Here is a 21,041-nt window from a genome sequence, read left to right as displayed (position 1 = left end):
CTTTCTGCCTTGACAAACCTCTCCTTCCCTTCACCAGCCCCTAAAGCTGGCCCCAAGAGCACTGTGGGGAGTGTGTTTATCATGTCACCTGATTAGGCACTTAGGGATCCAGCTAGTGGAAGAGCAGCTTTTCAGAGGACAGAAAAGCATGGACCGGAGGCCACCTGGGACTGGAGTCAGCACTCAGACATACATGAGATAGAAATTCTCAGACTGTATCCAACGATAAAACTACCGATATATAAAAATGTTCACCGTCTTCCCACTTTGCCTCCCACTAGAGAGAATTCTGCTTTTGCTACGTCCGTGTTTACCCTTCTTCCACTTTCTGCGGGTATTTCTGTCTTTGCAAGACAATTCTTGGCTTTTGAGACCTAGAACAAGGGTGATCGGCAGAGAGAAAAAACTTCTAGCTCATGTAGAGTGAAGGGCTTTCCATGGGAAACAGCTAAAACAAATACAAGAAGCCCAAGGAAAGCGATAGAGAGGAAGGAGAGGAGCCAAGAGGACCCCGTTTCAAGGAGGCTGTGGATAGGAATTGAGAATAAGGTCCTGAGAGACTTGGGTAAACCATGGGATCTGAGAAACACTGAGACACAGAGGAATGGAGAAAGGGAATACTGTAAAATATTGCTGAGTGTTATGAATTCAATTAATTTGCTTGAAATAATACTATTTGAGAGGAAGCATTAAAGACTGAAATTGCTTATAATTACTATAATTACTTTTATCTAATGTACTGGGCCATGTTTGATCTGAATTATACTTGAGTCCCACTGGTATTCTATGAGATGCTAACAGGTATTATATGTATACACAGAGACATACGTATATGCATTCCAAATGGTTCCATGGGCAAATTAATCTGTGAAATGCTATATCCTAAACCCTTAATTTAGAGAATCACATTAGCATATCAAAGGCTCTGAGAAGTCCTGCAGCACAGAAATCTGATCAAAGCTGTTTAATCCAATGTTTCCTAAATTTATTTTGCCATATGTCACAGAATATATTCTATGTGGAAAAAAATTGAAATAATTGTAATGAGACTGCAATAATACTTTGCCTCCAAAGTACGATGTTGTAACTGGTATTTGAAGATTGGTAAATAAAAAGGCATAAGGACTAACAAATTTAAGAAAAAAGCGAGGTTGGTGAGGAGTTTCCCAGGATTTAAAAATGGAAAGAAAGGAGCTGTGACACCTCCATGTATGTTCCCCAGGGAGAAGCGCTGCCATCTTCTCTCTACCTGCGCCCTGTAAGTGACTGCCAGGGTGGCGTGCCTGTCAGGAAGTACACGTAGCTCACCTGTTCTGAACCATACTCATGGCCATCCAATCTACAGGATACACATTTTTCCCGATGAGGTCCTTGAACATGATGAATGTTTCCATCAAGAAGTCCTGAAATAGTAAAAACAAAACAAAATTAAAAAAAAACACACACACCTGTCACCTTGTTTTATAGGGACAGACTGAAAGTGCCAAGAGTTTGTTGGCTGTTTCTACTATTTCTTTACTATTTTTTGAGGGGCAGAAAGGGAAGGGACACAGCCTTTCTTTGAGTCAATCCATTGAAACCAATGGTGGTAGATTTTTAGTTGAAAGCTGAACGTGAGTTACTGGGAGACTGTGTCACAAACGTAAGTGGGACACGGGTGTGAAATGCGGAGACACTCTCAAAGCACGTTAATTCTGTCTTTGGGAGTAAAGTAAATGTAGTCACTGACGTAGCAATTTCATAATCATCTTCCCAAATATGTATTTGAGAAGGAAATAATATGCACGATCTGAAAGCATCCAAGGTCACTGAGCAAACAAACTATTATTAAAAGAAACATCTAATTAGCAGTACTGGAAACACAGATCATTCACGTGTCCCAGAGACGTTCTGGGCTGATTAGAGCAAAGACGGTCGGGAGTCTGTTCCTCTCTTTTGAAGAGGTTCAAAGTGGCCCTCAGTGCAGCCCATCAGATTTGCAGCGGACAAACTCTTCTCCATCTTTGGAGGACACACATCCAAGACGGAGCCAAGGAGCAGAGAGCAGAAGCACTGCCACTGGGACCCTCCTGAGCCGGACGATGTGAAGTCACACCGTCTCCACCTGTGTGCTTTAGGTACAATTTAAAATCCATAGGAAATCTGCTCAGAGCTCTTTCCTTAAGCCTGTGGTTTGCAAATGGCTTTAAGAGCAGAATTCTTTGTTCAAGAAAAATCCTACCTGGAACCTAAGATATAAAATAAGTAGAAGAGCTGTGGTTGAAGTCTCTCTCTCTCTCTCTCTCTCTCTCTCTCTGTGTTTATGGTAGAGGATAGTAAGGCTGGGAGGAATATAATTTGAAAATCACTGCTTCACGCGAAATTGCAAAGTTTTAGAAATAAGATTGGTTCTTTTCCAGCAATCGTTGCTTCTGGGGAAAATGATGTCAGTGCATTAAGTCCCAGGTTCTGCCTCAGCAGAGTGGGGGTGGCGTCCACCTCAGAGGGTCACAGAAAGAATCAAGGGCACACTGACCCCGAGATGCTCCCACAGAGCCTGGCGCATGGCGAGTGCCCACTGAGCGCTCCACGCTGCTGATGACGGTGCGATTACTCATCCTTAACGCCGTGGGGGCAGTGTGGGGTCATCTCAGGCGCATGCCCTCCCTACCGGGATGGAGAAGCCTCTGGCTCACAGATGGACGCCCTGGCTTCTGAAGGAGAAGATGTGGCTCGGAGGTGGGGCTGGATGGAGGCTTGGGTCCCACCCCTGCCCATACTAGCTACGTGGCCGTGATCCAACAGGCCGCAGCCTCGTAAAAGAGAGTGATGACACCTGTGCCGCACTGCTGCGACGATTCCATAAGAAAGGGTACACGTTCAATAAATGAAAACTCTCTTTCCCACCTTTCTTCCCACCTTTCCTCCCACTGAGGGTCAAACATGACGAATCTAGTCTCTTTAGTCCCATGTCCCAAGACACAGAAAACCTGGAGGGGGAGGATCCTGGGTTACTTAGCTTTGTTTGTGTTTTATTTTTTATGCTCAGAAAGAGCTTCCATTTCTTGCCCATCCTACTCCAGTGAGGAGACAGTCTCTCCACTGAATGAAAGGTAGCACATTGGATTCCTAAGGATTCCTTTTTTTTATGGGTCATTCTCTGAAGTTGGTCCAATGCCTTTGGTTCCTCCAAGGAGAGTTGAAAGTGCGCCCCTGACAGCAGAACCCTTGAACATGGCCGTAGTAAAGGGACAAAGACAAAGGTAACCACACTGAGGGCAAGGGCCTCCTATACCCTGGGGACAGCCCAGGCTGGGCTCTAGGTGGGTGAAGTCATCTGCTGCAGAAATATGGACCTGCAGGCCACAGGGCCCAGGCAGATAGTCCTGCAGCAAATGAGTACTGAGACTCTAGAAGAAGAAAGGGCGTCACAGGCTAATTCCCTCTATGCGTTTGTTATCATCGTGTAATATTAGCTATTTTCTACTGGGCACTTAATATGTGAGAGCTACTGTGCTCTCATTTAACCCCTTTACAACCCTGTGATATAAACGATATTATCCCCACTTTACAGATGTGAAAACTGAGGCTTAAGAGAGGTTAACCTGTCAGTGGTCCCACAACCAGCTGGTGACAAGTCCTGGGTTCAAATGCAACCCTGTGTGACTCCAGCATTCATGCCCTTAAGCCCCAGAATGCCCATGATTCATAACAAATATTTGTTAAACCATGTCTGCATTAGACATCCGGGTCTCATCTCTGACATGGCCTGAAGACAGGCTCCAGAAGATATATACGACCTAAGTGGGGACGAGAAATAGGGAATCACACGATCATGTCAGCAAACTTAGACATACACAGACTCAAGGTCCATGGCGGAGCCATTGTGGCCCCAAACTCTTGAGAACCAAGAGTGTGACATGTCTCCCCCCCGCACCCACCCCCCAGCATCCATCCTATAGACTCACCACAAGTTCGGAGCTGGTCTGAAAGGTCTCAATATAGAAGGAATAGTGCTGGTCGCCCATCTGGTTTAAGATAGCTGTCATACATGCCACAAAGTGACTCTGCAAGAAATAAAGAAAAATGCTATGAAATTGTGGAGGGAGGGCCATGAGATACATCTACATTTCCTTGCCTTTAGACTGGAAAACACCCAACCATGCCAGGCAAGTATAAAAAGGTCCCCCAGGGATGGAGATTATCTCCTCACCAGATCAGCATAAGAAACCTCCCTATGAAGAGATGTCTCCTATGGTTCATTCATCAGCTCAAAGCATTTACTGAACACCTATTACGTGCCTATAACAGAAGCTCCAGATCCAGAACACAAGACCCAGCCCATTACCTCTCCAGCCACTAGTCCACTGGGGAAAGAGCACTACATTGGTACCCGAAGACCCAGCCTCAATCACGATCCTGGAGACAGTTTGATTTTCTTGCAAATACTTGTACATATCTAAGCCCCAGTTGTTTCGTCCGTAAAGTGGGACGATCACCCACTTGTACCTGTCCGCAGAGGTGTGTCAGAAGGACCCAAGGGCTCCTCTAGAGCCCTCAGGGCCCTGAAGTTCTCTACCGGGGCCGTGCTTGGACCACCAGGGGAAGCCGGCAGCTACCAGGGACCGCACTTGCTAAGGGCCACGGAGGGAAAAAGAAATGAGAAGAGGTGGTCCTTGCTCTTTAGGAGTTCATGCTCTCACTGGGAAAGTAAGACTAACACCCATGAGGGCAAAGGTGCAAGACCCTTGATCTGCCAAGCAGACCAGGTGCCCAGAGGGATTCAGACAAGAGGGGAATCCACGCAACGACGTGCAGACCAGGTGGGTCTGGGATGTGTGGGATCAGAGGACTAAGAACCATATCCATTCACACCCCAGAACCCATCACCATACCCTTTTCTACTTTTTCTTCCCCCAGTTTGTGAGTCTGTCTTAGGGTGAGTTTTCTGTTTGGCCTAGTGTCTGTGGGCAGCATTTAGGGAGGTCTGCTAAGGGAAGTGGTGACCACAAATCCACTCCAGACTGTCCCCTGAAGCTCTCACTGGGGCTGCCGTCTTGGCCCAGGGAAGCCCCACCTGGCCGGGTCAAGAACAAGTTGCGGAAAATGGTCTGTTGATGTGACGCAGGTGTCTCAGGGAGCCCTGCTGCTAAAGGGTCGGACATAATATGCACCAGAGAGGTGGGCCTGCAAGTATTGATTATGTTTGAACCACGAAAATGGGTTTGGCATCACAAACGGCTGTCTTTGCTAAAAACAACAATGATAACACACACACACACACACACACACACACACACACACACAGAAACACCCCACCCCCCAAATACCAACTTCCATGGTTAGAAAAATATCAAAAAGGTGAAACAAAAAATACTTTCCCAAGTTATATGTTTATAGTTTCGTTAGTGGTGGAGGGAAAGCCATGGTGCCGCCAGGAAGACCCTTTGGCATTCTTCCCCAGAAAGTCTTTGCTCCCCAAGTTCACATTCCCCAAAGTAGCTCCCAAAGATAGGGAGGGATTCTCCTTTGATTCTAGGTTCTTCCCAATGAGGACATTCGGGACAGGATGCTTTCTTAGTCAGCACAACCAGCTACGTAATTAGGGGAAACAGAATGTGATGGAAATGCAGAGTCCTTATTAAAACATTATTCAGAACTTCAAGACAGCCGCAGGGCCCTTGGAGCCAATCACAGGCCCAGGAAGCCAGCCCTGCCTGCTAGGGACCACCACGCACAGCACATGTGTTCAGAAAACACGTGGAGCTGGCAGAGAGCGCACAGCTGGGACTCTGGGATGACGGGGACCTTGAGCCTCTGCACTGGGGCCAACGGCCTAAACCATCCAGAAGTCAGACCCTTTCTCCTGCCCAGGCCCCGGGCTGGTGCTGAGTTTGTGACGTGATCAGTCCCCTTCAAAGCAGAGCTCCAACATCACTGTTAACTTAACCAGGTCCCACTTAGACCAGGACACAGACTTTTATTGTTCATCCCTCTGGCCAGGCTGGACGCAAGAAGGGAGAAACCTGAGCGTCCGAGAGGGGTGTGTGTGTGTGTGTGTGTGTCTGTGTGTGTGTGTGTGTGTGTGAGAGAGAGAGAGAGAGAGAGAGAGAGAGAGAGAGAGAGAGCGAGAGAGAGCGAGAGAGAGATCACACACACGTTGTGTATTTCCTCTACTCCCTCCATCCCCTCTCCCTTCCTCAAAGAATTCAGCCTGTGGCCACTAGAGGTCTTTTCTTTTCACATGGTAGCTGCCGAGCAGTTTGTTCGGCTTTTTATTTATTCCTACGTGAGCAGACCCACTACACTTCTTGCGTATAAACAGTGAAAATTACAACATAAAGGACTTATTATTGCTTCTTTTGGAGTAATTCTGCTGCTGGCCAGAACCTGGCTCGTTCTGCAAGGAACGGGAGTACCTCCTCTGCAGGTAATTTCACTGCTTCAAGGTAAGAGATGTGGGTAGGTTTTATTTTTTGTGATCGATGATCCTGTACGAGAAAATGCTATCGTCTCTTGGACAATAGTTTACTTTGAAAGCTTTGGCTTAAAGAAGTCCTGGGATTATAAGCTTGTGTGTGTGGTGGTGGTGTGTGGTGGAAAATCCACCATTGTCAGAGCTGCAGGCTGCCCCAAATGCATAGATACTGAATGCTTGTTATTTGCAATGGCTTGATTTGAATTTGAAGGGGGGAAAAAGCACAAAACAAACCTCAGAGCTCCAGTCGCCTGGAATTACCTTGAAAAGGCTGTGCTGTCTGAAGCCTTGTTTAGAGAGACTTCCATGCTTTATTTTAAAACAATAAAAGGGGGACGGGGTTCCAGCCCCCACCTAGAGAGAGTGACCATTTTACAAAGAAACCATTATCTTTGTATAAGGGACTTGCTCGGGGTATTACAGTTCACCGATCAGTCAAAATTACTTTTTCCAGCTTGTTCATTTCCCGTTCTAACTACTACCTAGAAAAACCCAACTGAGTGCACGATGTGACTCAGTTTGCAGTGTGATGCGACTGAAGTTTGGACAAGTTACCTGCATTTGGCTGCTAATGAAAAATGACAGTGTCTTACTTCTGTCTGGAAGCACCCCTTTTTTTCCTGCTATGGTGTCTAGCCCACCTTAGTCTTAAATCTATCAGAAATCACACCAATAGGACTGATTGATTCGTGGAACGGCATGAGACACCGGCAGCAGGTTCAGAGTTAGAAAAGGCTCCTCCTGTCATTTAAACTACAAAAAAAAGAAGAAAAAAGAAACACCTCTTTGTCACGCGATGATAGAGTGGGAGAAAAACATGATGCTTCTCTGCCGTGCAGCCCTTTTTCAGTAGTAGCCTCTCTCTCCACGGCAATCCGCCTCTGTGTTCCCTGCCCCTGTCCCCTTTTCACAAGTTTGAGACCTGCCACAGCCACCATGTTTTACATGTTTGGAAAGAGACAGAGGAATTGGGGGCAGGGGTGCTGATCAGACTGCATTTGCCTAGCAACTCAGATCCTTCTAACGGTGACAGAGCTCAAACTTTATAGGGCAGGAGCCCCAACTCCCAGCCCTGTCAGCAACGTGGGAAAGCCTGAATACGGCGTGGGGGACAGTGGGATGGAGGGATCCCCTGCAGTCCACGCTAGTGAGAACCCCCCTTGTTCCAGCCTGGGCAGCAGTTTTGCAGCGGACACATATTTACTACCAAGGTGCGAGGCAGCCACTCATCCATCCCCAAGCAGCATGCCAGGCGCCTGGATGGGAAATTGCTTCTTAAAACAGAATACCAGGGGCACCGGCATATTAAAATCTGGAGAGAAACTGTATCAGAGATGCTGGCACAAACCAGGCAGAGTCACCTCGACGGGGATCGGGGTGGTTTAGAATGTAGCTAATGAATCACAGCATGAGGAGACACGGTTTGAAAGTAGGTCAAACGTGTAGAAAGAAGTGCGATCATTACAGACGCTTGGCTGATGGGGGCGGGGTACTTAACGCCTTGAGCTTATTTGCCTCAGAGAAGCCTCTTCAGCCATCCACGCCAATCAATCCTCTTAATTAATTCTGCCCGTCAGGATGCAGGGAGGTCTTGCACACCTGGGAGGGAGCTGAAGCTCCAAAGGAAAATCGTCAGGGTCTCTTCACTGTGTGACGGCCAGAGAGCAAAAGAAAAACCTGATATTGTGTGATTCATATTAATTAACGGGGACCTAGGGGACTGTGGTCAGCAGGGTAGCCCTCCCCAAATCATTCTCTTCCTTTGCATAAAAAGCCATCATCATCATCATCGTCACCATCATCACCATCATCACATTGATAAGGCCAACACTCAAACATATCTATTTAACCACCTCTTAATGCAAACACCCAGCCAGGACCCCTGAAGCGCTCAGTGAACCAAGAAGAGGCTATCAGTTTTCCTGGCCTTGAAAAACAAACAAAACAGGGGAGGCGGGCATGGTTGCTGCAAATGTGTCCCCCATTTGCCCCCCCCCCAACTCACCTGAGATTAGTGGGAGTGATGAGATTGGAAAGGGAGGGAATCAGCCAACTTCGGGAGCTTGCTAACTAAATGCCAACATTACTACGCGATACCTGCTGGTGACACATTGCTATAGTAACTTCAAATAATGTGCACGACCAAAATAACATAAAATATAGAAAGCACCAAGGAAAGAGATGAAGGAAAGTTTGCATGCCGAGGGAGGCTCAGAGGGAGATGCAAAGTTTTATCTACTGGACCATCTATTTCCTCTGGAGACTAAGAGTGGCCCAACGCCACTTTTAGGTTGCTTCTCCACTCAGCCCCATGTCTGCCGTGTGGTTATGTAACCGATTTAACTCTTGGGTGGAATTGACGCTGTCTGTATGGTCGATCCAGGACTGGAGGTGGGAAGCTTGGTGTCAGGAAAAGCAGGGACTCTCCCACCCCTGCCTTCATCTTAGAGCTTTGTCAGCAGCTCAGACCGGGAGTTGGCAGCGACGTTTGGGGGAACTCGTGCGTGCGTTCTGTCTTAGCAACCATCCAGTTCTGGGCACTGTGCGAGGTGCCTGAGTGCGGCAGTTGGCAGGATGGATAAGGCTGTGCCCCAAAGAGCTTACATCTGGTTCTGCCACGATGTGGAGCATCAGGGTGGGGGGCTGAGGAGCCAGACAGCCTGAGTTCAAATCTCTCAGCTCTACCTCTTACTAGTCGTGTGACCTTGGGCGGGGCCTGGTGCCTCAGTGTCCTCTTCTGTAAAAGAGGATAGAAATGTTCCCTACATCATACAGTTTGGGTGAGAATGAAATCAATTTGTGTAAAGCACTTAGAACATGATTAACTATTACTACTGTTGTCATCGTTCCTGACTCTGCTCCAGAGAAACTAGGCACATCAGTGAAATTCCTGATGTGGCCCGAGGACACGATGACTCCACCTACCTGTGACTTGTCTGCGGACACGTCAAGCGCTCCCAACACCAGCTGGGGACAAACATCTAAATACTCTTTGCCTCTGGTGCTGGTGAACCACATTCCCCAAGTCCAGCTCTTTAGTAAAATGAGTGTGTGCCTCCTGGAGCAGAGCATGCTGGGAGGTTTCTTTTATTTGGGGCTAGTTGCTGGCAGGTAGGAAGAGGACAAATTGTTCAAAGCGTGAAATCGAACTGTCTTCACCGAAAACTGAGTCCCCCAGCTGTTTGGCTTTAAGAGTACCTGCCTCCTCATGCAGTGCATTCTCTGGTGGCCCTGGGATCCCCCTGGGGTAGGGTCCATTAAGTCACCTTCCTTCACAGGAAGCTCTTGATGGGCACAGACCCAGGGGTTTCGTGTGACCAGCTCCATGTCAAAGGCATGACACCACAGGAAAACAGAGAGGTGCTGCTGGGAGGCTGTGCCCTCTGGACGCGCCCTGACACGTCCCATGTGTGCACATGGCCACTCCTGTAGAGTTGGCTGTGTAACCCCGCCTGGCGTTGTGGGCTTTAATGCTGGATCAGCTCTAAGCAGCACTAGGGCCAGCACCACAGGCACGCCGTCTCCCAGAGAGCTGTCCTCACTGACGAGGAGCAGGGCGGAAGGGGTCACAAGGCTGCTTTGAATCAAGGCTGGAAGAGGAGCCTGCGTTGGTTGCACATTCTTCCTTTGAAACTAACACCTTCTGATTCTGGTTGGAGCTTGTGCATTTGGCTCTGTAGTGTGGGGTCACTTTAAATCTTCCAAAGAATATAATGGGACGTTTAATCCCAAGGGGAAGTGGAAGGCCAGCAACTTCCATCTATTCATCCCTTGTGCTCCATGAATCATCACAACACTCTCATGAGGTCAGCTTTATGCCTGTTTTACAGGTGAGGAGAGTGAGATGCATGGAGGTCAGTTAGCTTGCCTAGACACACGTTTGGCATATGGTGGGGCAGGAATTACAACCTGGGCCTTTCTGACTCCAAAACCTGTGTTCTGTTCATAAATCCACCATGTCTCCATGTCAGCACTGACAGCTCCACCTGGAGAGGGATTTTTGTTCAAGCATTCATTGCTGTGTTGCCAGAATCTAGAATGGAACTTGCACGTGGTATGGGATAATAAATATTTGCTAGATAAGAGACTGAATTTATTACAACATTCCCCATCTCTAAAAGAACATTACAGGGACCACCCCCTTCCCAAACTCTGGAATGTCAGGGTCATGTGTAAACCACCTTTGTCTGAGGAGAGTTCACAAATGAAACAATTTTTCTTCTACTCTGAGCACACTCCAGAGCAAACCAGAGTGAGGTCCTTCTTTCATACATTCCTTAATTTAACAAATATTTCTTGAGCATCTACTATGTTCCAGCACAGTTCTAGGTGCTAGGGATACAGCCATGAGTAAGATTAACAAGGGATTTGTTCTTAGGGAGCTCATATCCCCGTTGGGTAGAGGGCCAGGGATGGGGAAATACCATAAGCAAGTAAATACATAAGTAAGATCATTTTAGGCAGTGATATCTACTACTAAGAAAATATCACAAAGCAATGAGATAGAGATGGAATGGGAAGGGACCTATTTTCAAAAGAGGAGACAAAGGTCGCCTCTTAGAGAGCTGATATTTCAGTGGAGATCTCAATGGTGAGAGTTGGTCATGCAAAAATCTGGCAGAAGACCACTAGGGGCAATTGAAGAGCAGGTGCAAAGGCCCTGAGGTAGGACGTGCTTAGTGCTGGAGGATCCAAAAGAAGGTCTGCATTGCTGGAAGGTACGAAATGAGGGAAGGTGCGGTATAAGATGACGTCAGAAGACAGACGGGGGCCATATCCTGTGGGCCCGTGGGGATCAGGGGCAAGAGTTTGGATTCAGGGTTTTAAGAAGCTCACTCTGGCTGCTGTGAATTTCCAAAACCCCTCTTAGAGAGGTGGTTTCTGTGTGCTACCACGCAAGGCCATCTCTAAGACCCTATACTGGAGTTGTTCCCAGGGTCATGGGTCCATGAAAAACACAAGTTATGTTTCTAATGTTGCCTCTTCCTCATTCGTGGTAGTGTTACCACTCCTTAGCAAAGCGTTTCTCACTAAATGGTAATTTTATAGCAGACTCTGGCCCTCCTTTGGTAGGCATGGATGTGGACTCCAGTTTCACATGGATCTCCTTTGTCATCAAGTTCTGTGGGCTCATCTCCCTGTTGTTCAGGGCTGAATAAAGGGGGGGCTTTCTCTGGCCGCTCCCAGTCTCTGGTTAAAGACACTCAAGTCCGTGGGACCTGAGAAGCCTGCTCGCCAGGCTATCATTCAGGAGACCCCAGTTGTTACCTGAATAGAAGAGGATTTCTATAAATGCTTCTAATTACATCCGTGGAGGTGTGGGTGGGGAAGTTCACAAATGTGATTGCAAAAAGAGGAGTTTCAGAAACCCGGAGTTATTCTCGGCACAAACACCCATGACGGTCTTCCAAGCTTCGCACTGAATGCCTCAGGAAAGGCTGTGCAGAAAAGTCTGTTTTGAGTCCTGGACTATATGATGTTGTCCTCGGCTCACATCTCCCTGAGAAAACTCGGAGCCAGAGGCACTGCTAGGATGAGACTCCTCAGCAGCTCCTCACCTTCTCCTGCAAACATTTGCATCCAGGTTACATATGACACCCAGGTCAACATTCAACAGGAAAAGGTGTGGCAAACAGATTTCATCTCAGGCAGGAGGCACGGGGCGGGGTGGGGGTGGGGCTGAAGGAAAACAATAATCACTACCATTGAAAGAGCTAAGGATGTGTTGGGGAGCGCACTAAGCCCTCTATTTATCCATCAGTAAGGACTTTATATAGGATGTGGCAAGGGAAGAAAACAACTGGAAGGAGGAGGGGCTAATATTAGTTGGACATGGATGCATCAGACACTGAGCTAAAACAGTGAACGGATGGTTAGCACTCAGTGAGCACTTACTAAGTGCTGTGCACGCTGCTCCCCATTTATTCCTCCTGACTTTCAATGTCAGCAAAACCATGGGCACTGTCCAGATGAGAAAACCAAGGAGCAGAGAGGTGACATGACTTGCCTAGTTCAGCTTGACTCCAGAGTGTTTTTGTTTTCATTAGAAAAGAAAAAAAAAGACTTTATTGTTTTATAGACATGATATAATCTTATTAATACAAAATCAAGCAATACTTCAAAGTACATGAAGAAAGGAAAATTGTAAATTTCACTTTACCATGCTTCTTATCTGACCTTGAATATTAAGAATATTCAATATTCAAGTCAATAAACTTCTAAAATACTAAGAAACATTCTAGACATTCCTTGTACATGTATAGAGACAAAAGGAAGGAAGGAAGGAAGGAAGGAAGGAAGGAAGGAAGGAAGGAAGGAAGGAAGGAAGGAAGGAAGGAAGGAAGGAAGGAAAGACGGATGGGTGGATGGGTGGATGAATGGACGGGTGGATGAGTGGGTGGGTGGATGGATGGATGGATGGATGGATGGATGGATGGGTAGATGGAGATACCTTGGCAGATTATAGGCAGATTGATCAACTGATAAGGAAAGACACACAGCTACATAGATAAGACCAGCTTTCTTAACAACTATGCTCTTAGGCTCACCTGAAGATAACTCCTCCATTTTTGGCATTGCTTGGGGCTTTAAAGATCAAGAAAGGTTTGGTGTGAGACAGCACTACCACATTCTAGGAAGTATATCTGGTTTCCCATAGAAGCAGTTTTCCGGGAAGGCCCTGGACAGGGCATCCCGAGTCCTGGGATCAAATCCCAGCTTTCTTCAACCTGCTCTGGAACTTTGGACAAGCTGCTGTATCTCTCTGAGCTCCAGTTCTCTCACCTGTGAAACAGGGATAACAGTGCCTGCTGGCTACAGGACTGTTGTGAGGATGGAGTAGCGGACAGGTCTGGTGGGGAGCCTGGCACACGAGAGGCACTCGAAAGCCTTCTTGCCATGCTCAACCTCAGCCGCCTTTCCAGGTTGCCAGGAACAGGTTGTGGATCAGCCGGGCAAGTGTAGAGTTAGAGTTTGGTTGACTAGCAGAGGACGACATAAACCTCCCTGCGGACCTGGAGAGCTGCATTGCGGATGGTGATTTATACAAGCTCTCCCTGCCCTTTGTCTCCCTTGCAAAGCTGCCATGCTTAAAGGAGTGGAGGGGCAAGGGGACAAATACATTCATGGACAACCAGGTGGCCAGGCAAGAGAGTTTTCAGGAGGGATGCTTATTTGTGGATAAAAGGATTTCTTCAGTTTACCCCCGTGATTCCTTTGTAAGGGATGAAGAGTGAGGAATGTCTCTCACATCACGTTTTAAACTTCAAGCCCAACTTGTCCACCAGGCCTCTCCTAGCACCTCCCCGACTTCCCTCAAATAGCTCTAGCTGTCCCTGCTGCCGGTGATCTGCTAGTCCCAGCACACCCAGGGACAGTTTATGGGTATGCGTGGAGCTGGCCGGTTTGCAAGCTCCCTGCATTGTCAACTCAGCAGTGCTAAACCAAAACAATGACACACTGATGGTGTAATTCTCAGTCCAAACAAGGGAAGGATTTTCCCTTCCCAGACAATTTCTCCCTCCTCACTCCCAATTAATCAATCAATTAGCAAATATTTACTCAGCGCCTATTATGTATTAGGAGCTGTGTCAGGTATGATTATGGTTCACACCCTGAAGGTCTCAGAATAATAGGGCAAATCTATCTATTTTCTATCTATCTATCATCTATCAATCATCTATCTATCTATCTATCTATCTATCTATCTATCTATCTATCTATCTATCTATCTGATACAGTACTTCTCACCTGGGGACAATTCTGTCCCCTGGAGGGCATAACGATGTCTGGAAACATTTTTGTCTGTCATAATGGGGAGGGGGTTGCTCCTGATGTCTATCGGGTAAAGGCTAGGGACGCTGCTAAACTAAACACCCTACAATACACGGGTCAGCGCCAACAACAAAGAATGATCCCACCCAAAGTGTCATTAGTGTTGGAGTTGAGCAACTCCGATCTGTGGACAGATACACCTTATGATGCTGAATGACAGGTGCAAAATGAGTGCTGTAGGTGAAGTTTTTCTCCAGGCATTCAAGAGGTGGGAGTGACCTTTCAACTACAAGATTGAAAGAGATGAAGCCAAGAATGGGAAAGGACATCTTAGATCTATCGCAGAAAATGCATTTCATGATATAATTTGACGGGTTGGTAGTAACTACCTAAGTGATTGATTAGTGATGTCTGCTGCAGGCAAGGCAGGGGCAGGGTAGTACCTCTGCTGAGCAATTGCTATCCCACCTTCATAAGTGGAACAGGACGAGGAAAGAGGCAGAGGTGGGAATGAGCAAAGTGCTTTGGTACAGCAGAAGTTTGCAGAGGGAGGTCAGGAGAGAGATTTGGAGGAGCAGACTGGAAGGACCTTGAACGCCAGGCTGAGGGCTGTGAAGCTCAACCTGTAGGTAATGGGGTGCCATGGAGGTACCTGCCTGGTGGGTTGCCGTCAGGCCACCTCTGCTGACAAGGTCCTGAGGACTAAAGAGAGCTACCCAAAGTCCTTGCCCTCCATTTCTATAAATGGAGTGCTACAGTTCATCTGTTAACAGTGAAAACTGGCAGAATCATCGTGCTCTGGCTTTTACGAAGCTGCTTCCAATGATGAAAAAAGTCCTATGAGGCTGAGCGCAGAGACAACTGTTTGAAAAGCTGACGCCAAGGGATCACATCCACGAGCCCCTGTAAAGCCCTTTTGGATAGAGCATTGCTTCTCATGTTTGTGAGGGGAAAACAGAAAAAGGCTCAAGGGGGAAGGTGCAGGAGGCCGCGGCAGGCTATGCCTGGGGCTCCGTTCCAGCTGACCCCTGGCCAGGACACTTCACTGCTCACTGAGCTTGTGGTTTCCGTCATCCCCAGCTCCCCGACAGGCTGGCTCCCCTTTAGGCAGTTTCCTCTCTGCCCCGGGAATGATACCTCATTGATTTATTGGTTTGCAATTTTCCAAATGACATCATACTCCATTTTCCCTGCCATTCTTTCCCTCTGCTCACCTCCCTCCTCTTAAATTCCCATTTGTCCCACTTTCACGTCCCTGCCCTTTGGAATGGTAACAACACCTTCCAATCACCATCCGCTGCAGTCCGCATTAGCTGCCTGCTGACTCCCTGCCCCCGTCATTGTTAATAAAGGTGACACTGCAGCCTGGCATGAATGCAGGCCCTCCCCCACCTGCTCCACCCTCCCCTCTCTTGGAGCAGAAGGCTCCCCGGTCACAGAGCCCCTGCTTTGGACGCTTTCCTCCTGCACTCCATCACTGTACTCTGATCGGCACTCAATTAAAGAAAAATCAACCGACACAATGGAAAAAAAAAAAAGCCCAGACATCAGATCAACTTACCACAGCCCATATCTACTAATTCCATCTAGAAAAGAAAAAAAGATGTCATGATTGTCTGGACTGATTTGCTCTTTAAAACCCCTGCTGACTCTCTCACCCTGGCAGGCCTGAAGAAATCCTGGCAAAAGTCTAATCCAAGTTAAAGCTTAGAATTAGAGAGTTGATGGGAAGCGTGATTCTTCGGAGTCCTTGCGGGCCAGCCTCTGCAGCACACGCGGGGAAACTATGGCCAGAGACATTAGGTGGTTTCCCCATGGTCACGCCAGCTCAGAAAGTGAGCTGATACCAGAACCCAACCACTCTGACCACAGTGTTAAACCTCTGCCGTTCTCTCCTATCTCCAAACGCTGGCCCGTGAGCCTTCATGTGCCCCGCAAACAAAATGTTCTTCCCCAAGCTTGTCTCAGCCAGGTGGATGTCCTGATACCCGGAATAAATGGACCTCGACTAATAACTCAGGCTGATGTTTGAGATGCACATTCTTCTTTATCTTCCCCACCACACAGGTTTCCAGATTGAGGGAAGAACAAGCCATTGAGCACTAATTTCATCTTTCAAAAAAATGGAATGGGCGTATCTGTTAGCACTGTTCATCCCTGCTTTGATCTATTACATTCTGGGCCCAGCATCCAAATCTGGTTAAGAACGTCAAATTAAAAACCAAACGATTGATCACTGAAGTCACTCTGCGTAATACAAATCGTCTGAATGTGCATGGAAGGGGCCTCGGGGCAGGAAGAAGGGGGACAGGGGAGGCTCTGCTTAGCCACTTTGCCCAATGGTCCTCATTCTGGCAGCCCCCAGCCTTACACAGCCCACAGCTTCGCTTTGTTTGGCCGGCATGGTTTTCAAAACATTTGACTTTTTTTGTCAACGTTTAAACACCAGAAGCCATTGTATAAAATTCTGGATTTTCAGCTTCTCTTGGGTATTGGGAAGATCGGGAGATACAATTCTGCATTCCCATATGGCAGCACCGGGAGTTGCCTCCTGAAGTGGGGGAGGGTTGGGGGAGGGGCGTAGATATTTATTTTCCAGGTCGCCAAGGCCTAGCCTCCTTCCAGGGTGCCCAACTCGTCCTGGTTTGCCCAGGACTTTCCCGCTTTTATCACTGAAAGTTCTGTGCCCCAGGAAACTCCTCAGTCCTTGGCAAACTGAGACAGTTGGTTATTCTTACTTCTTCTTTTATGTACCTGCCTGGTCCCTTATGTCACATGCCTCCCCAGAATGACATTCAAGGCTGCCCACCATCTGAATCCAGCTTCTTTCCCCACCCCATGCCATCTACTCTAAACTTCTCTTCACTCCTGTGGCATCCGCACCAGCCAAGGACATCTTCTTTTATGTACCACGGAGTCCAATTCATTTTTAAAGACCCCTGCACGTGCCAATCCCTCCTCCAGGAAGCCTTCTCTGATTCTACCTAATATTCTCCTGCTACACAGAGCTGGGCACTTCCTCCCTCTGCTCCAGTAACGCTCAATTCCTTCTTCTTTCATTGTACTCGTCACACAAACACAGCCTCAAATGAGTAGACCCTAAGGGCGGCCGCCCTAAGGACTCGAAGGGAGTCCGAATTGGGACAGCATCAAAAAATATGAAAATAATGAACCTTAACTCAAAGGCCCCGTCTCCCCGCAGTAGTGAGTTGTGCACAATTCACCAAAAGGAAAATTGAAAAGCGTCCCACAGTAACCACACCTACTCCGTGGCGACATTTAACATCCCAAAGTGTAAGAACATCTGGGCCTCCTGAGCACTGACAAGCGACTCTCCTGCCTGTGACATGGAGTCTTAATCGTATGTCCGTGGGTCTGTGTTGTCCTCTCGCCCTGGAGACACCAAAGGGCGAGGCCCTTCTCCCACAGCCTGGAGCCTCAATGCCTGATACACGGAAAGTGCTCAGAAAAGGTTTCCCACAGGAGAGAGCGAGTGAGTGAGTGAGTGAGTGAAGGCGCATCAAAGAGACTGAGAACGGTGTCATTTGAACTGTGTCAGAAAAGTCTTCTCAGCTGTCCCACGGTCCGCAGGGGCCTCTGCTGCTTAGCTGCCCTCCCTGAGCCATATGGCGAGTCTTTGATTGGGATCAGGCTGTCATTCTGTTGGTCATTTCTCATAAGAGCATAAGATTACATACAAAGTGTTGACAGTTTTAGGATCTTTCCTGATAAAGAGCATTCCAGGTGTCCCACTTCCTGCTGGACATTCCCCTGGGACACCCCCCAGGCCGCTCGTAACAAACATGTCAACACCGTCCTTCCCTCTCAGACCCCTCTCCCTCTCCCCTTGTGCTCCTTCTCAGAACCTCCCACTGGCTCAAGACAGCAATCCCGGAAGTCCTTGATTCTCATCTCGCTCTCTCCCTCCGTCTCTCTCTCCTCTTACATTCCACACATCACCAAGCCCTGGAGATGTAGACATTTGTCTTGACTGTGTTCATGTCTCTGCCCTGATTGAAACTGCCATCATCGCGACCTGGACGCATGCAACAGCCTCCGAAGGGCTCCCTGCCCCCAGCTCTGCCCCCTCTCGTCTCCACACCGCAGGCAGAGCGTGACCTTACTAAAATGGAATGAGACAAATTCTCACTCCTGCTTAAAATCTTCATTGGATCCCACTGACGTTTAGAGAAAAATCCAAACCTCTTAGCACAGGGTGCAAGTCTCTGCCTGATCTGGCCCCTTTTCAACTTCAGTTTTTCCACGCTTCCTTCTTGCTCCTTTAAACTCTACCACCAGGCCACACAGATTCTGTCCTAATTCCCCCCAACTCACTTATCCAGGCCATTCATATTCTGATCACCTCGGATAGCCATCCACATGGTGTTCTCAGCCTCAGTGTTTGTGTGTGCGTGCGTGTGTGTGTATACACACACACACATGCATACACACACACACACCCCTTTAAACAATTTGCCTCATCCCCTCTACTGAACTTCAGGTCTCATATGTGAAATCACTTCCTCTAAAAAGGCTTCTGGGAGTCCCTCCAACCCTAGACAGGCTGGGCCCTTATCTGAGCTCTTGTGTCCCCCGGAATCATCACTCTGATGGCGCTGATGACAGTTTTTGGGATCCCTCTCTTTATCTGTCTATCTCCGCCATAAGACTATGAATGCAGAGACTGGGTTAGGGTTCCACTCTCTTATCTCTTCATCTGTAATATACGAAGGTTGGACAATTAAGTTCACGAACTTTCCACCGTAGTGCCCGGTGCACAGTAGGTACTCAACAAATGTTTGCTCAATGAATGGATATATGGTCTCAGGTGGAAGAGTAAGTAGGGCACAGGTTGGGAAGGTATCTAAGTGGCCTGTGCTAATTTGTGTCCATTTACAGGGGACACACAGATTGGTAAAGGGCTCTCTTCTAATTAAATGGTTTCCTTAGGGAATTCAACTAGAGTCTGGTCTGTCGTGTAATGGCTTGAGCCTGAGTGGGAAGGGGAACAGCTTTTGGAGTCAGCCATGCTTTCTGGCCTTATGTCCCAGGACATGGTAGGAAACAACACGGGCCCAGAGGTAGGAGACCTGGGTCTCAGCTCCAGTCCTGCCACTCGGTTCCTCTGTGCCCCAGGGCAGTTTGCTTTCCCTTTCTGGTCTTCACCTATAAAACAAGGCCACTCCCTCTGAGGGTGGTAACTCGGAGTCACCCACAGTTGAATTGGCATCTAGGCTCCCGAGGTGCTAGCTGTTAGGCCTCTGTCAGTAACGCCGACTTTATGGGGGTGTTAGGTAGATTAAATGGGATCCCATTGCTTAAATAGATGATGCAATACTGCTCACAGAAGAAGTGGTTACAATTCAGAGTCCAGGCGTGTCATATGGCTAAGTTATCAATGCTGATAAGGGAAAGCTCCACAGAAACAGTAAGATTTGGGCTCTTCGCCTCTGAGTCATGTCAGCCCTCCCCAAAAAGAATGACTGCACATATTTGCAGCCCCTTGTATCTTTAACATGAAGCATCCAACACAACTGACATTATGTCACAATTAAGACAATGAATGCTTATTGCACTGAATTAAGCCGCCAATTGTGCTCTCACCATAATGGGATTACATACTTCATTTTGGAATTTAAAGCCCTTACAAGTTCTAAGCATCATTGTTTTCTCACACTATCATTTCAAGATCGGCGGAAACCTTCCCTGTCCTTGTGATATCAGACGCTGCTCCCCTGAGGTCCCCCGGGTCTCATTTGAGTCTCCGAGTTTCCAGCTGGTGGAGGAGCATGAAAATGCCTCTGCGATGAGCACACTGAGTTGCTGGGCTCCTCCAGCACAGGGACCAGGCAGGTGGTCACCTTCGCAGCTGGTCAGAACCAGGGGGCACAGGGAGAGGCGGCCAAGAGGCCCGCGTCCTAATCCCGACTTTGTGTTGAGTTGTCTATGAGCTGGGTGACCTTGGATGAATCTCTTAACCTACTGGCCTCAGTGTCCTCATCTATAAAACAGGAAAGGGGTCTAGCGCTGCAAAAACTGAAAGTCTATGATTAGTACTTGAAATTAGAGAGATTGCAAAATTAGGCTCCCTCCTTTCTTGTTCCTTGGATGAGTTTGGACTTGGCAGCTGTGGTTCCCAAACTTTGCTGCACATGAGAATGACCTGCCATCTGATCCCGCAGACACTGTGCTCTGTGGGAGATTGTAATGTGCAGCAAACTTTGGGTACCCCTGCTCTTAGGAAGTCAGTGCATGTCAATAAACAAAAACAAGGCAGGCCGCCCTGACTCCACGCTGGTCAGCCGTTCTACACAAGCTACTCAGTCCCTACCAATCTGCTTTTCCCCGTTTCTAAACTCATACGGTTTTTACAAGTCGTCAGTGAGATGATGCACGGGCGTGATTTGAGTGCCTTGCTACTCACAGTGTGGTCCACGGACCAGCAGCAGCGGCATCACCCCGGAGCTTGTTAGACATGCAGGATCCCGGGCCCCTGTCCAGACTGGACATCTCAGAATCTGATTCTAAGAAGATTCCCAGGTGGGTAGTTGGCCACTGAAGCTTGAGAAGCACCGCTCTGGCACTCAGTGCTGTTCAATCACATGTACCTTTTGTAACCTTCTCATCAATCCTCCCCCTTCGTTCATTAACCATTTGCCCGCACTTGTTTACCACGGGCAGGGCTGGACTGGCACAGAGTAGCGCTTCAATGGGTGTTTGGTGATTGACTGGATGGGCGCAAAAAGGAGTCAGACGTGGCTCCTGCTCTCAAGGAGCTTACGGTACAGGAGGGAAATCAAGACATGAGCTC

At 48.0% G+C, this 21,041-nt stretch overlaps 2 protein-coding genes across 3 annotated transcripts in view; one reads left to right on the top strand and one right to left on the bottom strand.

The window, feature by feature from the left end:
- Positions 1-21,041, bottom strand: part of DOCK2 (dedicator of cytokinesis 2) — a 362,053-nt gene that overhangs the window by 82,536 nt on the left and 258,476 nt on the right. Inside the window, exons 28-29 of the mRNA XM_019741000.2 lie at positions 3,948-4,046; positions 1,309-1,403 (exon numbers count right to left, since the gene is read on the bottom strand). Coding sequence (XP_019596559.2) covers positions 1,309-1,403; positions 3,948-4,046 — 194 coding nt within the window. The remainder of the gene's footprint in view (positions 1-1,308; positions 1,404-3,947; positions 4,047-21,041) is intronic.
- INSYN2B (inhibitory synaptic factor family member 2B) overlaps positions 6,215-21,041 on the top strand; it is a 107,412-nt gene continuing 92,585 nt past the window's right edge. For both annotated transcript variants that reach the window (XM_019741025.2, XM_074313882.1), the window contains exon 1: positions 6,215-6,428. The gene's annotated coding sequence lies outside the window, so the exon portion shown is untranslated. The remainder of the gene's footprint in view (positions 6,429-21,041) is intronic.

This window comes from Rhinolophus sinicus, linkage group LG10, assembly GCF_036562045.2.
Source record: "Rhinolophus sinicus isolate RSC01 linkage group LG10, ASM3656204v1, whole genome shotgun sequence".
In the NCBI taxonomy this organism is placed as follows: Eukaryota; Metazoa; Chordata; class Mammalia; order Chiroptera; family Rhinolophidae; genus Rhinolophus; species Rhinolophus sinicus.
This window is presented reverse-complemented; position numbering and strand designations above follow the sequence as displayed.